Genomic DNA, 26789 nt, shown 5'->3' on the forward strand with positions numbered 1-26789 from the left:
CCATTGAGTCTGACCCTCTGCTCAAGGCAGGAATCCAAACCAAAGCAGATCTGACAGATGGTGGTCCAATTTTCTGTTGAATGCCTTCAGCATTGGAGCGTTCACCATATCCTGAGGCAATTGGCTCCATTGTTGTACTGCTCTAACAGTTAAGAATTTTTTCCCCTGATATTCTGTCTAAATTTGACTTCCTGTAGCTTTGCCTCATTATTACGTGTCCTGCATTCTGGAATGATGAAGAACAGATCCTGCCCCTCCTCTGTAGGTCTGCTTTCAAGTACAGTGGTGCCTCGCTAGACAATAATAACCCGTTCCACTGAAATCTCTGTTTAACGAAATCATTGTCTAGCGAAAAGCATTTCCCCATTGGAATGCATTGAAACCTGTTTAATGCATTCCAATGGGGAAGAATCGTCGTTGTCTAGCGAAGATCGGCCATAGGAAAGCCGCTTTGCGAACTGCTTATCAGCTGTTTAAATTGCTATCTTGAGAAGCGTAGGTCCTGAAAACACCTGTTTGTGAGGGTGGAGGGAGCTGTCAAAGTCGTAGTCTAGCGCAGTGGTTCTTAACCTTTTTGAAAGAAACGCCCCCTTGAGCCATTGAGGAAGTTATCATCGCCCCCCTCCCTGAGGTGATGATATCTTACCTACCTACCTACCTACCTACCTACCTACCTACCTACCTACCTACCTACCTACCTACCTACCTACCTACCTACCTAGTCTCCCTCCCCACCCAGGTGCAAGGCAGCGCTTCCCGGGGCGAGGACGAGAACCCAAGAGACCCTTTCCTTCTACCCGATCCACACTCAGTGCTCCCCTAAAGGAGAAAGGCGAGATGTGGCAGGTAGAAAGAGCTGGATCATCTGGCGGCAGCAGCAGCACCGGATCTACTGCCAGCACTGCGGCTGCAGTCACCTTCACAGGTTTGGCTCACTCCAGCGCCCCCCTACCGCCCCCTTCTGTTCTTTCACCCCCACACCGCCCCTTTTCGTTCTACCGCCCCCCTGAAAAATGAAATCGCCCCCTGGGGGGCATTATTGCCCACGTTAAGAACCACTGGTCTAGCGAAAATCACTTTGCGAAGCAGGGACCAAACATTGTCCAGCAAAATTCCCCCATAGGAATCATTGTTTTGCGAATACTATAGCAATCGCAAAAAGCCAATGTCTAGCGAAAAAACAGTCATGTGGGGTAACTGTCTAGCGAGGCACCACTGTATTTGAAAAGTGCTATCGTATCTCTTCTCAGTCTTCTTTTCTCAAGGCTAAACCTGGCCAGTTCTTTCAGTCTTTCCTCTGAGGGCTTTGTTTTGAGCCCCGTAATCATCCTTGTTCCTCTCCAGTAAGGATGGGATATGGCTCTCCAACCTGTGTAAATTTGTTTTTTTTAAATGTTTTTGGCCCAGTTCTTCCATCTTGAATCCTGATGGTATCATCAAAGATATTAACCCCTCTCCAAGCTGGGTGTCATCAGCAGATTTTAGGGACACGTCACCCACGCCTTCGGTTGCAAGGATGTTGGTCAACACTTGGGCCCAAGGCAGATACGGAGATTATGAGGAACTGTTTTTGAAGAAGTAGCCATGTTAGTCTGTGCAAGCATATTAGACAGAAAACAGAACAAAAACAACCACAAAACGAGACAGGAACATTTTGGGCACCTTAAAGACTAACTGCTGTACAGTACTGTATTTTGATGTGAGCTTTCATGATTCGATCCATGAAAGCTCACATTAAAATGTAGAACAAGTGGAAGAATAGGTGATAGCATTTATTTGACCACTAAAATTAAAACAAATAGGAAGCTTTTATGGACTGACATTTGTTTTAATTTTTAGTGTTCCAATAAAAGGCATCACCTACTCTTGCAACTGTGTAATCTTTGGGACCACACCTGCCCTTTCCTCCTTCATTCTGGATTAAAACATAGCAGTTTGTCTTTAAGGTACGACAACATTTCTGTTTGGGGATTTTTCTTTGTTTTGGTTTGGTTTGCATTAAAATCTCCCTGCAAGCAGAGTTTTGTACAGCCTGTCTACAGGCTGATCATTCCTCAAACAGCATCATCGCTTGGCATCTATTTTATCATCTTGGTGACAAGACAGTTTTAGAAGTGTTCCTGAAATCAACAGACAAAACATTCATGGCATTCTTCTCATCCACAAACCGTGTAACTCTCAAAATAAGAGAAAGGATTAGTCTGGAATTATTTGTTTTTGAGAGATCTCTGCTGGTTCTTACTAATCACAGTGTTATTTTCTTATTATGTGTCCTTCACCTTTTAATTGTCTCTTCCAGAACCTTTCCCGGTAATGAAACCTAGAAACATTCCTGGTTCTAGCATTTTAGTGTCATCCATTACTTTCCAGCAAGATAAGATGCCATGGTATAGCTGCTTTGACTATGCAAATAATTTGGTCCATTGTGCATTACTGATCAGGATCAGTAATACACATCTGACATCTGAGCATTCAGCCTGGAGGCAGGCGTTGCATCGCGGCCTCTCCCAATTTGAAGAGACCCTTGTCCAGCAGGCCAAGGCAAAGAGGCAGTCCCGAAAGCAGCAAAATCAGGGAGCTGGACAGGGGACAGACTGTCTTTGTCCTCAGTGTGGAAGGGACAGTCCCTCTCGAATTGGCCTTCTCAGCCACACTAGATGCTGTTCTAAGTCCTCTAGTCAGAGCATCATAGTCTCTCGAGACTGAAGGATGGCTGACCAGCATCAGACCATAAAAATACCAGGATGTGCTTTCAGGCTCTCTCTAGTGGCCAATTTCAATATTGCACCTTGGTTAGATTTAGAAAAATGCAAAAGGACAACTTTTCTTGCCGCTTAGGATTAGTAAATAAATGACATAAAACCTGAACACCTCCTGGCAATATTGTTCTAAAAATGTCTTTTGAAAGCCCAAGCCCTCAACAGGGACAAAAGCAGCAAAGAAACAAACATCTGAGGCCGAACATCAAATAGTGCTGAACTTCTCCTGAGGCAAGGATGTCTAATAATTCAGCTCTGGTCAAATTATTGGGGCCCCTGAGGCAAAAAAAGTTCACAAGCATATTATCCTGGGAGTAAAAGTACAGTCATAAGAGCACAGAACATGGAAAAAGCCCTGTTTCCCCAAGATTTATATGAATGTAAGTGTGAGTGATGCCTTTTATTGGACTGCTAAAAATTAAACAAGTTGCAAGCTTTTGTGAATAAAATTCCACTTCTTCAGGCTCAGCACAACTCCCCCATGGATAGTGCAGAAAAATTGTAGATAAAAATCAAGAAATTGACAGTAAATGCCTGCGAGAGGTGATGTAAGTCCTCTTGAGGCTGCTGTGTTGAGCATAAGTTCTTTCGTGACTTTCAAAAATCAGCCACCAATGTAATTCAGCTCACTCTGTCATATGGCAGAGCCCCCCCCCCCCCCCCCCGCTGATGGCAAGGCTCTCTAGGGTTTCCCTCATCACTTAAAACCTGATGGGTATGATGGGTATTTTTTTGGCCAGAGATACAAGGATACTCAGGAGGTCTGAGTTCGAATCCCCAGTCAGCTATGAAGGTGTGGAGGTGTGGAAATGATAAAGCCACTCTTTAAATATCTCATCTACCTTGAAAGCCCTCTTAGGATTGCGATATCAGTTTCGACTTGATAGCACATGACAGCCAACAAGGAGTACAGTATATGGCCTGCCTGTGAGTGCCTCTCACTCCCCAATTTAAGTGAGCTGAAAGTGAGTGTGGCTTATGATCGGTGACACGGGGCGCCTCCCTCAAAAATGTTGGGGTGAGGCACACCCCCATCATCATCCATGAGCCATCATTAACTAAAATCACAGGCAAGGTTTCATTTGGAGGCCTTTTATGGAAGCTTATGCGTAGATTATTCTGCCTCTGTTTCTATAGTGTGTTCCTTTCATCTGTAGCGGGGGGGGCGAGGGGGCTGGTTTATTTGGTGTTTTTTTTGGGGGGGTATTTCTTATGGTTTTAATATGATCCTTTTAAACATGAAAGCAAAAAAGAGAAAGAGAGAGAGCTTGGTCCTTGTCCCTTCATCTCTGGCCTGCGGCCTTCCTCAGCCACAGGCCCCTCATGAATCGCTGCACTACAACTCCCATCATCCACATCCAGATGTCTGGAGGTGGTGGTAGTTGCAATCCAATGCCTCTGAAGGGGACCGGGTTGAGAAAGGCTGGTATATAGAGCATTTCTATCTCCCTTCCGATTCCCCGGAGGGTTAAGTACATCAAAAGAGCCCTCATGGATCAGACCCAACAGGGGCTCATCCAGTCCAACATTTTGTTCCCAGATCAGCCAGTGGGGTGCATCAGACGTGAGAGCAATGAGCCCCCTCCCGCTCCCAGAGGTTTACTGCTATTTACATTTTAAAGTTGAATTTTTCACATTCTGGAACTGAGCAGGTCTAGGGTGAAAAGATGTGGGAGAGTTCACTCTCAGCGTTAGCCCCGACACATGTTGCCATGCTGTTCTGTTTGCACTGGCACCTGTGTTTGTGTGCATGTGTGGGTGGGGAAATGCCTATGGAAAAAAAAACTTCACATACGCCGCCTCTGATAGACCCACACACAAGAATGTGTGAAAAAGCACATTGGGGCTTAAGATCAACAGCCTCACACGTTTGTGTCCATGTGTGGGCTCCACAGCTTAATCTCTGGCTTTTGATCAAAATATTTTGGCAACTGGTCTGGAGGTCAAAACCCGGCCAATCTGATTCTCTCTCTCCCCCCCCCTCCGTTTGGACCATGGTGGTGCTCTTTTTCCTGCCTGGGCACCAGAAGGCTCTATGGAAGCTGGGCCTTATTCCTCACATTTACTTCCATTTACTTCAGCCCTGTATGAGAATTTGTATACATCCCTCCAAAAAGCACGGAAAGCCAGGTTAGGGGTCCTCATCATCATTATTGTCTTCATCCTCATCTTAGAACTGCAGAGCTGCAAGGGAGCCTGTGGATCATCGGGTCCAGCCCCTGTCAAGGAGGCCCAGTGGGGAATTCGAACTCCCAACTTTGGCCTCCACAGCCAGACGCCTAAACCCCTGAACTATCCAGGTTGTGAGAGAAATTCCCCAATCCCCATCAAGGCAATATCTTTTACTTGGCAGAACATGCAAAATTTGCTCAAGGCCACTGATGAGATGAGGATGATCCAATAATGATTAGTGTGGAATAAGGGATGAAGGGAAAACGCTTCCCTCGTGCTGCCGTTGTATCACGGCAACGGCTTCACCTGTTCAGTTTCTGTCCGCCTGAAAGTTAGTCCATAGGACACAGAGGTTTTAGCCGCCGGATCAGAGGGCCAGCTTACGAAAGAGGGTGGCTGGGTGGTGTGCTGGAAGACATATGGGTTCAGCCCCGGCGGCCCACCCAGACGTCCGCCGGCCCCTTTCATGGAGCAGGGGGGGCTGTGGGAGTCCGTGCGTGTGACTGCAGCCAGTTGGTTTGTTTTAAAGGCTGACATCTGTGGGCGATGCTTTCCGTCACAGCCTGGAACAAGTTCCTGCCTTTGTCCTATTGTAACAACCCAGACGGTGCCCCCCACCCACCCGTCCACGCTTTCCGAGGCTCAAACGGCAGCGACACCCGAAAATTCCAGCATGCCGCTTTCCCTTCACAGCCAAGCTAGACACCCCAAATACCTTGTCCTGGCTTTATTTTTGGGGTGGGGATGGGGGGTGGGGTGGGAGCTGTCCACCGAACGCCCTTCCACTCCCTCCGTGGGGAGCGACAATGAGCGGGTTTGTTCTTTTCATGAGAAATCCCAAGAGGGCGGAGGGGACAATGAGGCCCTGTCTGGGCCACTCGCCTCGTTGGCGGGTTTGGGGTCAGGGGGACCGTGACTCATGCCAAGGGATGAAATGCCAGGGGGCACGGGCCAGAGGTGGGTGGGCGGGCCACCATCTTTGCCACTGGGACAGGGGTGTGCATGGATCCCATCCAAGAGAGGTGGGGATTCGGCCGTTTCGGATCGGACACACACCCAGCCTGGCAGGAACAGGACGGCTGGCGTCGAAAGCCATCGGGCTGGACCTTCGGGGTGTGCGTCTCAGGAGCACGGCTAGTGCGAAGCCCGAGAGGGAGTGTGCAAAGGAGCAGGTAATGTGTGTCTTCTTGTGTGCATGTTTCAGTTATTCATGTGTGCCCTGTGCTTTGCTGTGAGCAAAGGGATTAAATGCAGGAAGCGCTGAGATCAGAACTTCAAAAAGCGTTGTTTTCGGACTACCATTCCCAGAATCCCCCAGTAATCATGTTGGCTGGGCGACTCTGGGAGTCATGGTCGCTCATGAATCATAGCAAGGGTTGCGTTGCCCCAAAATTCCAGAAGCTTCATCCTGACCCCATAAGTCATTTATAGCCCAAAGAAGGAAGTTTCCCATGCTCTGGGAAGTAACAAGTTACCAACAGTCAAGTTACTTCCAGTGAATTACTTTCGGAGTGCTTTTTTTAGAAGTAATGTGGAAAGTGAGAAGAAAGGTCATTTTTTCCTGCTAAAAGAGTAATGTTTCCTCTTTCCTTTTAAATGTAATTTCAAGCTCTTTAAGAGACTTTTTGCCAGGATGTCTTCAATTTTCTTGTTGTCCTCTTATCATTTCTAAGGTGTCCCTACTGAAATAACAAAACTTGTGAACAGGAAGGACTAGTGTGTTTTTGGGGATTTTGTTTTGTTTTACCTTTTAAAGATTAGAATAAGGAGCAGTAAAGTTCATTGAGGCTGGGAGACTTTGTAGGACTGACCATCTTAAAAATTAACATATACCAGGTCTTCTATCACTGCTGCAGCTAACTTAGATAATGTAGGATTGCCACATTTTTGCCACCCTTTCTGCTCCTCTGTCTTTCCTAGCAGTTTGAGACACAAAAAAGGTGGATTTAAAAGTTTGCCAGCCTGCAGTTTAAACCAGTGGTTCTTAACCTTTTTGAAAGAAACGCCCCCTTGAGCCATTGAGGAAGTTATCATCGTCCCCCTCCCCGCAGTGATGATATCTTTCTTTTTTATTTATTTATTTATTTATTTATTTATTTATTTATTTATTTATTTATTTATTTATTTATTTATTTATTTATTTATTTATTTATTTATTTATTTATTTATTTATTTATTTATTTCACTTAAATCCAATGACCCCTGAAAACAAAATTCAATTGCAAGAAAATGAAATGCCCCCCAAAAGTAACATTTTATATTTAGTTGCAAGTGAATTTTAAGATGCAAAAAGAAATATAAAAAGGGCATAAAACAAACCACAATGCAGGAACTAAAAATTTCAAGACGAAAACTCTGAAACTAAATTAAGATTGGAGGAAAATATATATTCATGCACACTGTAAAAAGGCTTGCAGCCATCTTCACAGGTTTGGCTTGCTCCAGCGCCCCCCTACTGCCCCCCTTTGCTCCAGCGCCCCCACGCCGCCCCCTTCTGCTCCAGCGCCCCCACGCCGCCCCTTTTTGTTCTACCGCCCCCCTGAAAAATGAAATCGCCCCCTGGGGGACATTATCGCCCACGTTAAGAACCACTGGTTTAAACTACTATACTAAGTTTGACTACTAATTTTCTGTGAATGTGAATCTGCTGTTCAAGGCACAAGCATGGGGCATCCCATAAATTACATTTGCAGTAGGCATGCGGAAATCTTAAATGAGAGCCCTGCCATTAGGCTTGTCAATCTCCCCACCCTCTGTTCTCCTTTCTTTTCCTTGGCAGCTATATTGTATTACAAATTCAGAAGCTGGAATGCTTTGCAAATCTTTGTAAAATGTATACTTCTGGGGAATCTGAGAAGCAAGTCAGAGGTCTTATGTTTTTTTTCCTGTAAGAATCTGCATTGTTTGTTTGCAGGGAGGGAGACAGAGAGAACATGTGCCAATTCAAACATTATAGATAATCCCTCATTAGAAGAGGAAATCCCTTGAATGCTGAGAACATCTGGACCTTTTCATACATCCCAGAGTTTGCAAATGGGCTTTCTTTGTTTTATTACCATTTACTGTTTTATTATTGTTTACTGTGGAATAAACACAGGCTTTGTTTGCAAGTATGATCGCTCACTCACGGAGATCTGCCTGAGTTTTGTCTCTGGGAACACAGATGGATGTAAATTTCTAACAACAGGCTGCCCAACAAAAGTTGGAGGAAAATATTATCCAGATCTCCTCTGTTTTCCTCCTTCTCTCCCTTATCCATCAACCTATCTGGGTGATGGATAAGGGAGAGAAGGAGGAAAACAGAGAAGGAGATCTGGATAATATTTTCCTCTAACTTTTGTCCCTATATTTTAAAAACTTGTGTTCTTTTTTCTCACAGGTCCTGGGCTTTGACCCATTTCCTTCCTGCTCTGCTATGGGGAAGCTGGGAGTTGCCCCCACGGCTTTTCTCTGTCTGCACCTCCTCCTTGTTTTCCTCTTCAGAGAAACACTTGGTCAGAGCAAGCAGACGGAGGGGTAAGGAGAGAAAGCGATGGGGAGGGGAGATGGGGGGTCCCACTTCTGTGGAAGCAGAAGTAAGGATTAGGGGGTAGTTCTTGGTTCAGTAGCAATACACACACAGGGCTTTATTCCTCTGGGGAAATTCTGGAAATGTGGGAACATGTAATGAAACAGAGAAGAAGCCAGAAGTGGGAAACTCAGAAAACTATCTGAGGAACTCATTGACAGGAGACCTGCTGGTGGATACAGCATCTGCAACTTTAAAAAAAAAATTTTTCGTATTTGTCAGCGTATAAGATGACTGGGCGTATAAGACGACCCCAACATTTCCACTCAAAATATAGAGTTTGTTATATACTTGCTGTATAAGACTACCCCTCCCTCTGCATTTTACCCCCCCTCCCCCCATAGCGAGGCGTGCCATGGATTGGGGCCCAAGCGACGGTAGGGCTTACCTGAGGTGGGGGGGAAGGTCTTAAAAGATGGTAAATGAAAAGATGGAGGCAGAGTAGCCTTGTCATCTGTTCCCTCTACCCCCTTCTTTACTGTGTATTTTACTCCTATCTGATAGGCCAAAAATTGGGAGGTGCAAAAAAATAGAAATAAAAATGGGGAAACCTACATGACCAGAGGAGAAATTCAGGTTGGAGAGAAAGGAATAAAAGATTGAGCACTACCTCCCTCCAAAAATTGTTCTCTACTGAAAATCCATCTCCTGGGTGCTTTTCTTTAGTAATAGTGACTTCTTTAGTCCCTTCTTCACGGCTGAATGTTGTCACATTTTTCCAAAAACTTACAGTTTTTGTCCCATCCTTGTTTCCTATCAGGTTGCAGATTTTTTTAAAAAAATTTGCACTCTGAAACAATTCAGTGCATTTTCCCCTAATGTGAGCACTTTTTCTGGTTTTGGCTTAATGTCTGCATCTATTTACGCTTTTTACCTGATGTCCCCATTCCTGCCATCTGCATAAAGCATATTTGTGCATAGGTGTTTTTTCCCCCCAAATGTATAAGGAGCTTTGCTTGCTCCTTATTTCATTAAAATTAACCATGCAGGTGTGTGAGCTCTTGACGTGCGGTGTGTTTCTTTTCGCAGTTAATGTTGAGAGCTGTTCCGAGTGAGAATGTAGAGTGGTTTGAAATTATATATTGTAGCAGACTTTCCTTGAATCACCTCAGGCCAGGTTACTTACTTGATGAGCTAAAACAAACAAATATGCCTTTTTAGTTTTATGTTCTTTCTGATATATCCACAGCCGAGTGTGTGCGCGAAACATGTTGCGCATCCCCTTGACCTACAATGAGACCTACGCCAAGCCCCAGCATCAGCCGTACCTGAAATTGTGCCCTGGACCCCGTGTATGCAGCACCTACAGGTAGATGGAGAGTTTTGTTGTCTAATAGGAAAGAGGGTGAGCGAGCAAGCAGAAGCAGGCAGTGTGTTTTTTCCCTGGCTTCCAAGTTATTTTGGAAGGTACGAAGTTTTAGAGAGCCCGCTATACGAATCAGCCATTCCATACCTGTAAAAAAGTTGTCTGATTGCAATCTCACAAGCATTTTCCCATAGTGTGCCAAGTATGCTTTATTTTGTGACTGGTCCTCAGGAGTTAAACGCCAGGTCAGTTTGCATGAGTCAATTAGGAGAGGACTGTCGCCGGTTAAAACACACGAATGTGTTTCTTTCTTTCAGTGACATGTCAACATGAGCATCTGATCTCACCTTGAGGTTAGGGGATGAATTAAGACTTTCATGTCAGGTTGATTCTGAGGTGACTCTGCCCAGATTCACAAGTGTCTCCTTATTTCAGGTGGAAAGAACTTTGTTAAATAGTTGAAGTTGAGAAAAGCCAAATACATCAAGTCCTCCAATAAATTCAGGGCTGTGAAGGCTTAGAAAGGTCTACCTTGGCCAACTTGGGTCCTTTTTAAGGAGAAGAGTGGGATAATAATACTTTAAATGAATTAAATAAAATAGATTTGAAACTCTCACTCTTAACCACATCAGTGCAACCTTTCAATAGTTAATTATTATGATTTTCTGAGAAACTCCTCATCTTGGACATCTAAATGACAAGCAACTTGACGATGCTCCACACTGGAAATATAGTGGAACCTTGCTAGATGATTACCCCGCAAAACAACGAATCCACATAACGATGACTTTTTGTGATCTCTATAGCGATCGCAGAACGATGTTTCCTATGGGGGAATTTTGCTGCACGATGATTTCGTCCATGCTTCGCAGACCGTTTTTCGCAAGATGACAATTTTGACAGCTCGGTCCACGCTTCCCTTGTTCGCTAGATGCCGATTTTACAGCTGATCGGCGGTTCACAAAACCGCTTTCCTATGGGCGATCTTCACTGGACAACGATAATCCTTCCCCTTTGGAACGCATTAAACAGGTTTCAATGCATTTCAATGGGGAAACGCTTTTCGTTAGACGATGTTTTCACAAGACAGCAATTTCAATGGAATGGATTAAGATCGTCTAGCGGGGCACCACTGTAGCTGTATCTATCAAACATGACCTGTGTGGATGGAGGAGAAATTATTTTCAGTTCATTTTTAAATAATATACAAGATGTTTCAGGAGTCTTTGTATCGGAGACAAAAATAACTCAAGGTTTAAAGATCTGTTTGTGGGAGAAAGGGCAAAGCAGAAAAATGTCGCCGTTGTGAACGGATGCATACAGAATCTGGCATAACGCTGCGTCTGAGATTGCAAACTCTTAAATCCAAGTTTCCTCTCAGCCACAAACTCTTTAGATAGTCTAATACAAACCATCATACTTTTTCTTCAGTTCCCCACCATCAACCTCATTATCATCATGGTGCTGTCAAGTCAATTCGACTTATGGCAACCCTCTTCCGTTTTCCAGGTAGAGAACACACAGAGGTGGGGGCAACTCTGGGGCTGCGCATCTTGCCCAAGGCCACCTAGGCTGGCTCTACTTGCGGGGAGGCACAGTGGGAAATCGAACTCCCAAACTCTGGCTGTCTCATCTAGATACTTAACTCGCTAAGCTATCCAGTTGCATAGCAACTATAACAGTTTGTCTCAAATGTTTATTGCTGCCTGAGATCATGTTTCTCAATTCATTAAAGACAAGAAATGCCATTGCTCATTTCCCCTCTGATGTTCAGGTCGTAAGTGCCATTGATTATTCCTTTTAAAAGGAGCTCCACCTGTGTATGAGGAGGACATATAGATATAGTTGGTTTAATCATAATTGTATGCCATTAAGTCAATTCCAAGGACAGATCCTGAAGCTCAGGCTCCAATACTTTGGCCATCTCATGAGAAGAGAAGAATCCTTGGAAAAGACCTTGATGTTAGGAAAGTGTGAAGGCAAGAGGAGAAGGAGACGACAGAGGACGAGATGGTTGGACAGTGTCATCGAAGCGACCAACATGAATTTGACACAACTCCGGGAGGCAGTGGAAGACAGGAGGGCCTGGCGTGCTCTGGTCCATGGGGTCACGAAGAGTCAGACATGACTTAACAACTAAACGAACGAAGTCAATTCCAATGTATAGTGACTCTAGGGTTTTCTAGATGTAGAAGACTCAGAACTGGTTTAGTTTATTTGTCGTGAGTTGCCTTGAGGCAATGTATCCTGGAAGATGACATTAAAAAATTGTAATTGTTTTTATAATTTAGGTTCCTTTTTTCCCATGCAGTGTTATATCATTCAATTTTATGGTGTTAAGTTTGCTGTCCCTAAACACAGCGGACGGCCATTTTTTTTAACCCGACAGCCATTTTGGAACCACCAATCAGCTGTTTTAAAATCGTCACTTTGCGATGATCGGTAAGCGAAACAGGGACCCGATCATCGCAAAGCAAAAAAAAACCCATTTAAAACATCGCAATGCGATCGCTTTTGTGATCGCAAAATCTTCGCTGCTATGCGGTTTCATCGCTAAACGGAGCGCCCGTTAAGCGAGGCACCACTGTACAGTAATAATAATTATAGAGGTGGTGGTGAGGGGTCAGGCTCCATTCAGCCGAGCTGGGACCAATGAGGGACAGATAAGGATCCCTGGGTTCTTTTTCTTAGGACTACATACCGGGTTGCCACACGACAGGTGCGGAAGGAGATCCTGCAGGCCAACATCATTTGCTGTCAAGGCTGGAAGAAACGGCATCTGGGGGACACTAAATGTGAGGAAGGTGAGTTGATTTGGATTGTGCCAAGTGGCCACATGTTCTCTTGCAAGGAGGGCGGTCCTCTCTTTGTCTTCCTGTGTTTGCTAGACTAGAGGACGAACCTCCTCTGGAAAGTCTGCTCCATTCAAAAACCTGTCCTGTCCAAGCCCGATTTAAAGGAAGGTGAGGGACTCTGGCTTCCTCGGTCCAGCCTTTGTGGCACCTGGACCATGAATGTCATTTATCAGAATCTTCCTCCCACTGAGTGGGATGCATTGACATTATTTTTAAATTATAAAAACAATTAGCAACTTTGCCTTTGAAGATTAATATGTCAATGAATATTAATATAGCCCATTTGCACAAAACGGTGTATCCTAAATACAACGCCATTTTGTGCAAATTGACACCCTATTTCATTGTCTTACAGGCCCCTTTTCAATTCAATTATTGTGTGGTCCTTCTTTGGTGGTCACCCAACATAGAACAACATAGGAGGCTCAACTGTTGTGGAAAGCGAGGCAGCTGCCTCAGGCGGCAGACTTTAGGTGGTGGTGGTAGTGATGGTGAGGTGTTTGAAGAGAGAATCCTGTGAGCAGGAAGCCGTTGGTTATGAATTAAAAGATGATCCTCATCATCACTATTGAAGTTAGGCTAAAATGCTCCTCCTGGTGACTTCTCATTGTGAAATCATCTTAGAAACATCATCCAGAACTACAGAGACCCTATGGATCATCAAGTCTAGCCCCTGTCAAGGAGGCACAGCGATGAGTTGAACCCCCCCACCTCTCTGAATTATTGAACTGAGCAAAAAATTATTGGGCTAAATTCCACATGTGGATAAAGCAAATGTCAAAACAGGAAATCGAATTTAATCCGGAAATATTTTTGTTAGGATTATTACCAAATACTGTAGATATACAAAGCTATTCTTTAATACTCTAGGTTTTGACAGCAGCTCGGTTATTATGGGCACAGGTTTGGAAAGATGAGAATCCACCAAATGATGAAATGATCATTAAAAAAATATTAGAAAGTGCAGAAATGGATAGATTAACTAAGAGGCTAAAGGAACCAGAAGAATCATCTTTTTATTTAAGCTGGAATTTATTTTTTAAGTGGTGGAAAGTAAAAATCCCGCAGTAAAGGAACAGAAAATGAATAAAAAATGAAATGTCGTGAATAGAATCTCATCAGAAGAATTATTCCAACATACAAGATTGCTTCTATGTTGAACCTTACACTTTTTTCTTTTTTTGCATTTAGATTATCTTTGTTTATTGTTCGACGATCAGAGGTTCTTACATTTTATGTTTACTGTTTAAATGCGCATTATGCTATGTCTCTATGTTTTTAAATCTTATGTTGGAAAAAAAATAAACTATTGAACTATCCAGCAGTGCAATGATGAAAGGGCCATTTTCTCTGTCATCTTGGGTATCTGGAGAGCTCTCAGAGTACTACATAGCCCTCTCCTTTGACTAAACTATTCCCCACCTAGGGTTCTGTGAATTGCTGGGATTCTGGACCGGATACTTAGTGAATATGGATAAGTTGTGCACCTAAATGTTCAGCCAGACAGAGGTGGCTTACAAAACAGAAGAACGCTCACAGCTTTGCATTAGTGAAATAATAATAATAATTTTTTGAAGTTTTAACAATAACAAAATGTGATTAACAAAAATAACAAATTAAAAGAGGTCCACCCTGACCTACGTGATCTGCTCTAACTGACAACAACTCCACCAGGTCTCAAAGCAGAAATACAGATGATAAATAGCCCACAACTAGAGCCGAAAGGACATTGGGGAGAAACGTTCAGGCAGGCTTTTGTGCTTGAGAAATCGTACTTCCAAGGAATTGCACAAGAAAGCAAGAAATTGTGCTAATTATACCATGTGCGAAAAGTTCCTGCTGTGCACTCAGATGCTGATACAGTTAAGGAATTCCATCTTCTTATGTTGGGTTATGTATATATGGCAGCTGTCAGACTGCAGAGTTTTCTCCTGGCCTGATAAAGTGAAATCTTTTTTTTTTAACACTGGGAGTGCCAGGTATTGAACGTCAGGCCTTTCACATGCCAAGCCTCAGACCTGCCACAAAGCTATACAGCATTCCTGGTACAGGAGAACTCTGTCTAGCTTAGCATTTCCCAAAACGTTGAGAGCTCAGTCTTGGCCTTCCTTTTGTCTCTCCTCAGCTGTTTGCCACAAACCGTGCCAGAACGGAGGCCTTTGTGTCCGGCCAAATCAGTGCCAGTGCCAGCCAGGTTGGGGCGGACGGTACTGCCACGTTGGTAAGTGGAAGCCAGAAATGCGGGGAGAAGATTTCTTGAGCTCTGCGGTCTTTCCCCCATCTTCTTTCACTTTCCTTCCCTCCTTCTTACTCCCGTGTGCAAGGCTGATTTTAAAAACAGAAGTTTCACTTCTGTTCTGACATGGCCTTGGGCAGAAGAAATACTTCAGGATCCCGATAAAAAGAAAGTGTACACTGCACAAACAGACCATTCAAGTTTCTAGCCCTTAAGGCTGCAGAGGGATGTTTTAAACTTGGCCGACACAGGTTTTCTGTTTTTTAAAAAAGTCTCTTTGAGGACATGCAGCCTTTACTAACAGTGTTTGGTGGCTTTGTCCTAGCCACGTAAACCTGGCTGGTGGCTAAATTTGCTAAACGGCCACGATGACCATGAAAATGAGTAATGACATGAACGTGGCAGTCAGGTGTGTGTGTGTGTGGGGGGGGAATTACACCTTTTAGGGGATGGGTTTAGCTCCAGAGTTGCCAGTTGCTGACCTCCAACTTTGTCACCTGCGGTATTTTAAAGTACTGTATATATACCCAGCTACAATATCCATGCCTGATCTCTTACTTCAGATATGAGAGGAACAGCCCATGGGCTAGTACCAGAAAAGAAAATAAATTAACTTCGTTTTGCAAACCCCTAAATCCAACTGAGAGCTGAACCGGAGGCGTTGAGAGTGTCCAGACTCCCTTCGTTCCTTTTTCCGTGCGGTTTTGGATCATTGCAAATGTCACAAACTAATGTTACATGGAGTTAACTGACAGTCTTTTGTTTACCTCATGAAACACAGAACAATCTTTGGCTTAAAATAAACATTATAACCAACTAAAATAAGCCTTGGACTGCCTGTGCTCTGAGGAGGGAATACTGACCCTAGCTGCTCCTGCCAGATTAGATTTTGGATTTATTATTTGTTTTTATGAGAACACCCAGAATCCTCCGCCTAGCACTGGAGTTTTCATCCCCGAAAGTAACTCTTCCGAGATTGTGCGCTGGCCTTCTGTTGCAAACTGAAAACATTACTTCTTTTTCTTCCACAAAGTCCCACAAGCAGCCCTGAGGCCTTGTGGGTAATAATAATAATAATAATAATAATAATAATAATAATAATAATAATAATAATAATAATAATAATAATAATAATAATAATAATAATAATAATAATAATAATAATAATAGGAACAGCATGCATACTGCTCCGATATTTAACAGATACTTAGGTTTTTGGTTAAAACTTGTATCTGTTACATAATAATACCAGTCAGTGTTTTTATAGTTTTGATTGACTCTGCCTGGTGTTCTCGAATCATCATCATCCTCTTAGAACCAGCACTGGAAGGGACCCTGTAGATCATCAAGTCCAACTCCTGTCAAGGAGGCCCAGTGGGGGAAGGACACTCAGTCTGCCCAAACCATTTCGCTATCTAGCCGTTCTTGTTATCGTCATGATTGCCTTCCCAAACTTGCAGCCCCACATCCTTCTTTCTGTCTTTGTGTAGATGTGGATGAATGCCGCGCCCCCGTCGCTCTCTGTGAACACCGCTGTGTCAACACTGCGGGGAGCTACTACTGCCAGTGTGACCCTGGCTACGCTCTGGCGCCGGACGGCAGAAGCTGCCACGTCCTTCCCACGGCCCAGGCGGCCCCTATGCTCGGCAGTAAAGGTGAGTTCCATGGTGACTGGCTGCTTTAAGGTGGGAGAAGGCTATCGTAGAGTTCATGTTTTGAATCTTATAAGCCCTGAAAGGTAAAACAGCACCCACTGGTGCAATCAGCCATTATGTGAGTGTTTTGACTGGACAGGATGTTGGCCTGATTGATTAAAGCATTTTGTGTGTGTGTGTGAATGACTTAACATCCACTTGATCAGGTGCACAGAGTACCGTTTTAGAGGTTCAGGCCTTGTGGTGGCCACTGAAGCATCGAGTAGAAAGATCTCTCCCTCAAAGAGCATTTTGCATTCAATTAGCATTTAAGCTGATCTGAGCAAATGTCATCATAATTGCACATAATTACTGTAATTACACATAACTGCATTAAGTTAACATATGCTAACTTGAGCTGATATAATTACGGAACGAAAACGGCTCGTATCCTGTCGTGGAGCAGTTTCTCCTTCCTCAACGCTTACGCGAGGGGAGCGCAGCACCCCCTTGCACGAGCGTAAATCCTGGTTGCTTTCAGCGGAGCAACCTCTGCCTTGCATACCTTCAAGCCAGAGGCTGCTGGAGAGAACACAGAGCACTCTGCCCGCGGAGGCCTTGATGCTCTGTGTTGGTGAACGAAGTTCTAGTCTACGTTAGGGAACTTCATGAAGAAACGCGATGTGTGTGTTAGGTGCTATCAGGTGAGAACTAACTTGCTGCAATTCAAGGTAAGTGGGATTATTTAAGGAATCTTTTTTAGAGATGGGCAGGAACCATGATGTGGTGGTGTAGCAGCACAGATGGTCCATGGGCACCCAGATGCCCCTGGCTCTGACTCCTCTGTCAGTTGCCCCTGGCTCTGACTCCTCTGTCAGGTGCCCCTGGCTCTGACTCCTCTGTCAGGTGCTTCTGGCTCTGACTCCTCTGTCAGTTGCCCCTGGCTCTGACTCCTCTGTCAGATGCCCCTGGCTCTGACTCCTCTGTCAGTTGCCCCTGGCTCTGACTCCTCTGTCAGGTGCCCCTGGCTCTGACTCCTCTGTCAGGTGCTCCTGGCTCTGACTCCTCTGTCAGTTGCCCCTGGCTCTGACTCCTCTGTCAGGTGCCCCTGGCTCTGACTCCTCTGTCAGGTGCTCACTCAAAGGCGGCACCCAGAAGAGGCAGGGCTAGGCAGCTGTGGCCCTGTCTCTCAGTGGGTCCCCTCCCACCAGAGGAGGTGGGGCAAGGGAAGCCAGGGCGCCCCCAGAACTGCTGTGCTGCCACACTGCTGAACCGCTGAACCAAGGTTTCTGTCCATCGGTATCACAGAATCATAGAAAAGTGACGTTGGAAGGGGCCTACAAGGTCATCGAGTTCAACCCCCTGCTCAGTGCAGGAATACCATCAAAGCATATCTGCCAGGGGATAATCTAAATTTTTCTTGAATGCTTCCAGGGTTGGAGCCCTCACCAACTCCCGAGGTCACTGGTCCCAACTGTCGTACCGCTCTAACAGTTAGGAAGTTTTTCCTGAGATTCTGTATCAGAATGGTTTAATTCATTCATTTTTATATACCACCCATCCAGCACAAATTAAACATGCAGTTATAAAATAATGCAAAAATAATAGCATTCTCTATCAAGAAAACCCTGAAAAGGGTCACCATGTGTCAGAAATTTATTTATTTATTTATGTATTAGATGTATATACTGCCCATCTAGAACGTGTCTACTCTGGGTGGTAGAATTCACTTGATAGTACACTATTATTATTTGTTTCCCAGTTCCGCCCACCCCGAGGGTTTCCGTCTCCTGAGCCCTTGTCTGTCACGTTCTCCACTACACCACGTTGATTATCAGAAACACAACACTCTGTCCTTGTACAATAGAGTGGCCAGAACTTGTGGGCAAGTGTGGCTTGTGTGGGACTTGTTTGCAAACCGGAGCTACTACATCTAGCGCTGGTTCTTAAAGTTCCTGAACAGATATAACTTGCATATATGCCTCCCCTGTTCATACCCTTTTCTCCCTCCCTCACAATCCTCCTCTCCCAGTGCAAACTTTGGGGATTCAGGAGACGATTCCTAATGAGATCCAGGAGCTTCAGGCCAAAGTGGAGCAGCTGGAAGAGGTGAGATCCTGTCCCAAAAGCCTATATATGAGGCTGGCCATTAGGGATGGATATTTTGGAGGGTGGGGTGGGGGTGGGGGTTTAGTTTACAAATCTCATAATTTTCCATTCATTCTGGGAGTTCTACCTGACAGACAGAAACGGGAAGGCTTTCCCCTGGGGCAGTTTCCTTTCTGAACAGGAAGTTTGGGCAGAGCTAGGCCTAGCCGGGCCCTCGAACCCCCCCCCCCCCCAGGTGAGCCACATTTAGGTATCTGTAAGGTGTCGGTCTGTCAGGGAGAACTCTCAGGATGGAGAATGATGGGATTTGTGGCCCAAAAGAACCTGAAAAATCTCATCCCAAGTGGTCATCTCTGGAGGGGGCGGGGTGGAAAGGAGGATGCTGAACAGCCAGACATTTGTGGTTCCACGACCATTTCCAAAAACGTACCTTTTCCCTTTTTTTGGGGAAATTCTCAGAGCTGGTAGCCATGGCGACTGGCCTAGTAGAAAAGCTCTATAGTTCAGAAAATGAACCTTTCCAACCGGTGCCATTTACAGCAATGAGGGATTGCTGTTGTTTTATAAGACAACCTAGAAAGGTTTTTTTTAAAATACACCTCTTCATATCAGCTGGGGGATTCTGAGAGTCGTAGTCCAAAAAAAAGATGGTGTACAGGTTCTGACAACACTTCACAAAGCTAGGCAGAGATGGCTGATGTACCCATAAGCACTGCCCATTGTGTCTTTCTTCAACTCTGAGATACAGAGGCAGACTATTAACTCTCAACCCATGGCCATGCTGGCTGGTGGAGGATGGGAGTTGTAGTGAACCACCACCAGTAAAGAGCATCCAGAGGAAGAAAGGTGGTGTACAATCAAATCCATTCCTATGAAAGAATGAAGTCCATTGAACGCCCTCTCTGGATTTGCAGACATTTAGTGTGCTCTGGGGGAGAGGAGGGGGTTGAAAAGTTACCTGTTTTTTTGGAGGACAACTCCCCATGTTGTCCGGGAAGCCTAGCAGGAAAAAAAATGTAACTTTTTCCTGCTTGGAAGGGTTGGGCAGTGGGAGAATTTGGCCAGTTGGTGGGCAAGAACTGGATTTTTCTCTTTTGCCCACAGCGCCTGGAGCGCGCCATCTCTGTCTTGCCGCCCCCGCTGGAACCCACTCAGCTGAAAGAGCTCTGGAATCGCCTCCGCTATTTGGATCAGGTGGAATCGCTCAGCGACCAGCTCCTTTTCCTTGAAGAGAAACTGGGAGACTGTGAGTAGAGGGAAGGCCACGCGTACCACCCTTCCCTGCTTACAGATACATATATGATTGACACAGACACCACCTCTCCCTTCACCATCTTTCATCGTGGGATGTTGGCCACTGTGGTGGCCGTGTGTTAACTTTGTAGGGAACTCTCAAGGTCCAAGATGGTGGTTGCTCACCGTGGGTCCCCAAAATGTTCTTGGACTACCTCTCCCAGAAATCTTGGCCAGCACAGTGAGTGGGGAAAGGCTTCTGGGAGTTTGAGTCCAATAACATGTGGCTCCGAAAGGCAGTTCAACCTTAGTGGTTAGACTCTTGGACAGGGGCTCAGAGGGTCTTCTGTGAGCTGTGGCACTCCCTTGGTGACACACCTCTCACCTGGCCCCTTGACCCTCTTTTGGAGGGGGGGGTGAGAAGAAAAGAACTATTTGCCCAACTATGTACTCCCCGGAAGAAAGACAGGACAGAGATGTAACCAAGGACCAGATACATCAGCCCCAATCCAGCCAGATCAATGGGATGAGGGAGATGATTACCCCTGGGATAGAAATGCAGGTGTTCACCCAGATGTGCTGGGTGGATTGGGAAAACGACATGGTAAGACTTCAAATCCAAGAATCCCCAACCAGCCTGCCTAGGCCTTTTGTCTGAGAGATTTGTAATCCACAAAAGCTCATCATGAGATGAAGGTGTGATAAGACTTTGGAGGGGGGGGGGTTATACAAAAAAAGTAACTTTCTAGTCTAGTTTCAGAGGGACTTTCTGCACTCCCTGAACCTCGTCTTTGCCTTCTGTGCCCCCATCCTCAGGTGCCTGCCAGAATGGTAAAAACGGCTTTGGTTACGACATCGCCCGGTGATGCCTGCCCACATCCTGCATTTAACCTGGAGATTCGTGGGCCACCCATCTGTCTCCTGACTCTCTTTCCTCCCAGAGTTCACGGCTGCAGTCTTTGAAGCTCAAGTTAACGTCTCTTCCTTTATTCGTGCCATTCAGAACATATCACTAATTAAAATTTTAAAAAATTGTATGTAGCTCCATTGGGGTGGGGAGATGTACTCATTTAATGAATGTTGCAATTGCTGAAAGCAAGCTTTCGGATTACACAGGAGTCTTCTTGTGAGATTCAAAGCCTATACAGTACAAATGTAATGGTCCATAATTCAGCCAAATTCTGCACTGTTATGCCCACTAGTTTTCAATGGGAAAGATTAGCAATGCAATCCAACATGTTTACTCACAGTAGTAACCCCTGTTGTATATAATACAGAGCCCTGGAAATTTTACATTTTTGACTTCAACTCCAAGAACTCCCCAAGTGTTAAATAGTAACTTTCTTCCAACTTCTGATGCTCAAAATGAGACCTAAAGGTGCTAAATGGTAGGTGAATTGTGGCCAGTTTTGTGTTGTCCTATGACTTGCCTAGACTGTTATTTTCAAAGCAAAGCAAACTGCACTGCTTATATACCACCCCGTGGCGCTTAAACCTCTCTCTGGGCAATGGACAATATAATTGTGGAGGCTACACATTGTGCCCCCCCATGAGCTGGGTGCTTGTAAGGGCGGAAGGCAGAGTCAACCTCGAGCAGCTACCTGAGCTTGTCATGATCAAACTCAGGTTGTGAGCAGAGTCTTCCCTGCAGTACTGCAGTTTAACCCCTTTACCACAGGGCTCCCTTTAACCAGTCCAGACGTTGCTTTGCTCCCTGCAACTTCCCTGCAGCCATCTATGGTTTATTAGCTGAAATGTAAATACTAATTTATATTTGTATTACGGTCTTTCCCCCCAGATGGTGCTGTTCTTTCATCACTTGATTTCTGCAAGTTTTGTACATTTCACTAGTTCCTCAGAGGTAGCCAGACAGCCTAATTCAACTCAATACAGTACGGACAGTTTCTCTTTAACCCCTTTGCTTTGAAAAGCACTCTTTTTATTAACCCAGTTATTACTACATGCTACAATTGATGTTTTCTGCATTGATTAATTTCGATTTGAACTTACCCCGAAAGGAGCTTGCCTGTAACGTTCCCTATCATACATATGTAATGCATGGAAGGTGTTCCTGCCGGCCTTCGAGATCATTTTGTCCATGTCGTGGGCTAAATTCAACTGTTAATTCCCAGGCGGAGGAAACCTACTGAATCAGTAAGTGTTGACCTACCCAACCCATAATTTTTGCCAAAGAGAAATTGCCCCATTAGGTATAAACATCTCGTTCACTGCTGCCACTCAAGAGCCAGCGTGCTGCATAGTGACTGATGATATAATTCATCTTTCTCTCTTAAGTTTTGGAAAACAAAAATAAAAACAGCCAGCAGTAACTGATATGCATGTAATATAGACTAAAATGTTTAACATTTGGGTTTCGTTTAACTTGGAGCAGGGATGGTCAAAGGGAAAGTGTGTTCCTTCAGGTGCTGTTGGACTACAACTCCCATTGACCCTCCCCAGTGGCTGTGCTCGGCAAGGCTGATGGGAACTGCAGTACCAGCTAGAGAGCCATCATTTTCATACGTCAGAGTCAGCCTGTCAGGCTAAGAGAGCACAGCTCAAAAATCTGAATCCTGACTCTCAAGGAGTAAACTTGGCCCAATCGGTATCTCTTAGCTTAAACTACCAAACTGGGGGGGGGGGGGGGGGGATCGGTCTGAAAATAAATCCAGGCAGGGTGCTTGTGGGAAAATTAAAAGCAGGTGAATCACACCCAGGTTCCTTGAAGGAAAAAGTGGAATATAAATGTAATAACGCTCACCCTAGAATCAGCACGAAGTACCATTTGTGGTTAAGAAAGAGAGCGAAGCTTTTGGTGGTTGTTGTGCGACTGCATAACGGTTCTCACAGCTGCTTTCTCTTGTAAACTGGAGCTGTCTTTTAAAAATAAAAAAGTTCATGGTTCATATTCTTCCCCTAAACAGGCTGCAGGTGGTGGTGTTTTGTTTTACAAGACAAGTGAAACCAGCAGTAATTTCCACTTCTCACATTACGTAACAGGCTGACACAAAAGGGTGCATTAGGGAAGTGAAAGAACTCACTGCCACAAGACTAGAGGCAGGAAAATTACCTTTCTGTACTACCATTCCCATATTTGAAGGATTCTAGGAATTGTTATTTTAAAAATTACTTTTCAAACTCTGTAAGACTCCAGGACAGTGGTGGTGAGAGAAACTGAGGACATTAAAACTATCTGTGGCCACTAGTCAGAAGAAGAAATAAGCTACAATTAAGTTTGGAGATGTGTGCATAGCAGCTGCTGTGGAACATGGGTGTGAGGATGCTGTTCCTCTCCTCTCCAGGTAGTGGGTCTCTTCCCAGAGGCTTCTGGCTGGCTGTTGTGAGAAACAGAACTATGGACTAGAGAGGCCTCTGGTTTGATCCAGCAGGGTGCTGGATCCAGCAGGATCCATGCTACGCAGCGTAGCAGGGCCAGGAATCACAGGGTCAAAGCCCCAGGACTTCCTGAGTAGCAGGGCTATAGCATAATTTGTCACCCTCCCCCCAGGCTTTCCTGTTCTGAGTTTAGCTGCAATGCAATCTGTCACCACAGCTGGAAGAAAAACAGATTTTTCCTGGGAACAGAATAGGGCTCCAACCTTGCCCTGCTGTAATACTACGTATTCGAGGGTGGTTTGATCTTGAAAGGGCAACTAAGAACCCTTAACTTTACAAAAGACCTGTTCCTCATTGGATGATACTGACAGATTCAGCCAACTCCATTTTGGGGGGGGGATTCTTCTTATGGGGGAGTGTCATGATGATATCTGATTATTCCAGATTAACCACTATGTCCCCTGCTTATTAGCAATGTGTTGCACAGGATTTGGTCCTCCAACTGTCTTGTCGTACAACTTTGAGATCACCTGGAAAGACCCAGGTTCCTCACCTTGGTTTCCTAAACCATAACACTAAATACAAACTGCTAGCTGACACACATCTGGATCCGGACAGCTGGAAGAAGATCTTGATTCTGCTAACTGCAAAAGTGAAGCCCCATAAAACTTCTCTCCTAGCGCTTTCTGGCCACCTCTTGCCCAGGATCCCCCCCCCCCAAATCACTGAAGAGAGAGAAGTGACGGATCACTGTGTTTCCACACACGCACACACACTTTCTGGTTACAGAGGCTAAAGAGGAGGAAAACACAATGGAAGGAGACTTGTTTGAGGGTCTTTATTAAAAGCAGGAAGGTCTTAGGAACATGGACGTGGTGATGCCCCTTCAAATCCTCATTCTTTCCCCCCCCCCCGCCCGCCTCCACCTTGCCCTGCATCAAAATTTTCCATTTCTCTCCCCCAAGGAAGAATCCCTGGGGGGGGGGGGAGAGGCGATCAGGTCTCCAAACAGCCAGAGGTATCAAGGGGAAATTACCTCAAGGCAGGAGAGGAGCAGAGACAGTTCCCATCCTCCCCAAAATGAGGAATACTTGGCAAAACCACAACGTTCTGCGCCACTTGGACAAGAACAGTCTTGCTTTCCAAACTATCACCCCAAGTGCTCCTGACTCCTCCCCGTCACCAAGCCGTGTCTCCTCTCTTTCTGCTCTGAAGGTCGGCTGCCAGCTGCTTCTTTCCTCCTCAAAATCCAAGCCCACCCACCCCTTCTAGTCCCGATCTCCTGTCCCCATAAATAGTGACTTTGGCGCTCGCTCGCTCTCTGCCCCTTCTCAATAGGGGCTCAGAGGAAGGCCGGGCACCTAGCAGCTTCCACTACTTCCCCCTCCATCTTCAGACTTGGCCATTCCAGGCTCCCCACCCCTCACCCCAAACCCAGCAAAAAAGAGCCAGGCAGCTTGCCCCCTGGGGCCACCAACACAATATGGTCAACCCCTGTCCATGATGCTCCATTACAGATTTGGCCTAAGGAATCCTGCTTTCTTTCTCACCCACCCCATGCATGCCACTTATCCTTTCCATCCTTGGTCTTCTCTAGGTCAGGCCCACTCCCCCTGCCTCTTCCCTTTTCCGACAGTGGGATGATGGAGGTTGTAGTCCAAGACTTCTAGAGGGGCCTGGGTTAAAGAGGGCTTCCTACCGTCTTCCAAACGTGTCCGCCTTCCTAACTGTCTACCTTCTGTTGTCTACCAAAGGTGGACTATGCAGGCAACAGGGAGAGCGAGAAAGAGACAGGATCTTTCCCCACCGTCTTCCTTGTAGACGGCTACCTTGATCCAGCTCATGTTGGCCTTACGGGGCATCCTTCCTCACCAAGCTATTTTACTGGCACTACACAGGGTGGAGCAGAGGCAGGTGGACCTCAAAAGGCATGGCTGGCAAGCAAAAGAGACGGGTCATTTCACATTTCATTTCCCCCTTTTTAAGGATCCATAATTGTTCTTTTCCTCAATCCAAGTTCTTCGTCATGTCCAAAAAAAAAGAAAAAGAGAGAGAGAGAGAGAGAGAGTTGCTTTTCTTTACCCCCTTTCTCACCCATCCAGGGAAGGGCCAGCATCTAGGCAAACCCATGTCCCTTTCGGCTCCCCCACCCCAGGCCACCCCACCCTCTCTGCTCATCCCCTTTGCAGAGGGAGGCGGTCCGTGGTCCGTGCTTATATCCAAGTTTGAGCAGGCTTTCCAGCACACACCACCAACAAATATCAACCCCTTCCGAGGTCCGGATGCCTGGAGTCTGCGGTTGCCTCTTCTTCCCCCTCAGGGCGGCCACAGGGATATTTTTTATTTTTATTTTGCCCGCCCCACTCTGGCCATACAGACCACAGGGCAGTGCATTCCTCCGTTGGGATGAAAGGCCGGCGGGGGATTAAGAGGATGCTGGTCTGCCTTGTTGCCCTTCACATTCTGAAGTTCACAGTATCTTCTGCACTCCCATCACACTCCCTCTTCTGCACACACACACACACACACACACACACACACAAAAAGGCAAGGGGTGGGTCTGGTGCACAACTCTTCAGGAGTCAAGGAGTGCTTCATTTTTAACCCCTTCTCGGGGCCCAAGGGCTCCCCTTGTCATACAATCTCTCTCAGTGGTTGAGTCCAAGAAGCTCAAGTGGAAACCGTTCACATCAACCAGAAAAGGAGGCAGGAAATAGCCCCGGAAGGACTGTGCCACCTATGAGGGCAGAGGGATGCAGGCGGGGAGAGAGAAGAGGAGAGAATTCTGGTCCAAAATTCGGGATGACTGGGATCAACTCTGCTCACCCGGCTCCATATGTATGTGTTTGTGTTTGTCCAAGTGTCTATGTTAAGCCCCACCCACCCCTGTTGCAAATTCATTGCCGCCGCCGCCGCCGCCGCCATCATCATCATCATCATCATCATCATCATCATCATCATCATCATCATCATCATCATCATCATCATCATCATCTCCTCCATGGCATGGCTCTTCTTGCGTTGCTGCCTTTGCCGCTCCTGTACTTTGCTGTTGGGATGAGGCGCCGCCCTCGTCCGCGCCGGCCCCACTTCAGTGGCCGCCTGTGGGCATCCGCTGGTCCCAGTCTCTGCTCCCACCCTGACGCTCTCTCGGGCCGGCCATCGGGGAAAGAAGTGGGAGGAGGAAGGGGGGGTCACTGCGGGGCACCCAGCTCCACGGAGAGCCCCTCGAAGGCAATGAGCATGGCCTGGCGCACACGATCCGTCAGGGCTGGCACGTCGTCGGCGCTCAGCCCCTTCGTGGGCACAGGAGGCAAAATCTGCACCGTGCAGCGCCCTGCAGAGCAAGAGGGGTGGGCAGGAAGGAGGCCGCCGTGGCCAGGGAGAACAGGGAAGGGAAGGGGGGGAGGAGGAGAAAGGGAGAGGTGGAGAGAAAGATGAAATGTGGGCATTAAGAAGAAAGAGGGGGGGGGACTAAAGGCTGAGCAAAAAAACTTGTCCAATGCAATAGGACCATGGTTATCTGCAGGGGATGGGTTCCAAGATCACCTCCACCCCACTGCAGATGCTTAAAAATGGAT

At 46.0% G+C, this 26789-nt stretch overlaps 2 protein-coding genes across 3 annotated transcripts in view; one reads left to right on the forward strand and one right to left on the reverse strand.

The window, feature by feature from the left end:
- The first annotated feature begins 5845 nt into the window (after positions 1-5845).
- Positions 5846-25255, forward strand: EGFL8 (EGF like domain multiple 8). Its single transcript, XM_020813065.3, has 9 exons — positions 5846-6103; positions 8311-8447; positions 9689-9808; positions 12497-12609; positions 14786-14881; positions 16387-16551; positions 18563-18639; positions 19744-19885; positions 20689-25255. Exons 1-9 carry the CDS (start codon positions 5861-5863, stop codon positions 20736-20738), a joined length of 1143 nt encoding a protein of 380 aa, XP_020668724.3. The 5' UTR covers positions 5846-5860; the 3' UTR covers positions 20739-25255.
- Positions 24032-26789, reverse strand: part of AGPAT1 (1-acylglycerol-3-phosphate O-acyltransferase 1) — a 79895-nt gene continuing 77137 nt past the window's right edge. For both annotated transcript variants that reach the window (XM_072988604.2, XM_072988605.2), the window contains exon 7: positions 24032-26545. In XM_072988604.2, coding sequence (XP_072844705.1) covers positions 26403-26545 — 143 coding nt within the window. In that variant the 3' untranslated portion in view covers positions 24032-26402. The remainder of the gene's footprint in view (positions 26546-26789) is intronic.

Source organism: Pogona vitticeps, chromosome 2 (assembly GCF_051106095.1).
Source record: "Pogona vitticeps strain Pit_001003342236 chromosome 2, PviZW2.1, whole genome shotgun sequence".
NCBI classification, from domain to species: Eukaryota; Metazoa; Chordata; class Lepidosauria; order Squamata; family Agamidae; genus Pogona; species Pogona vitticeps.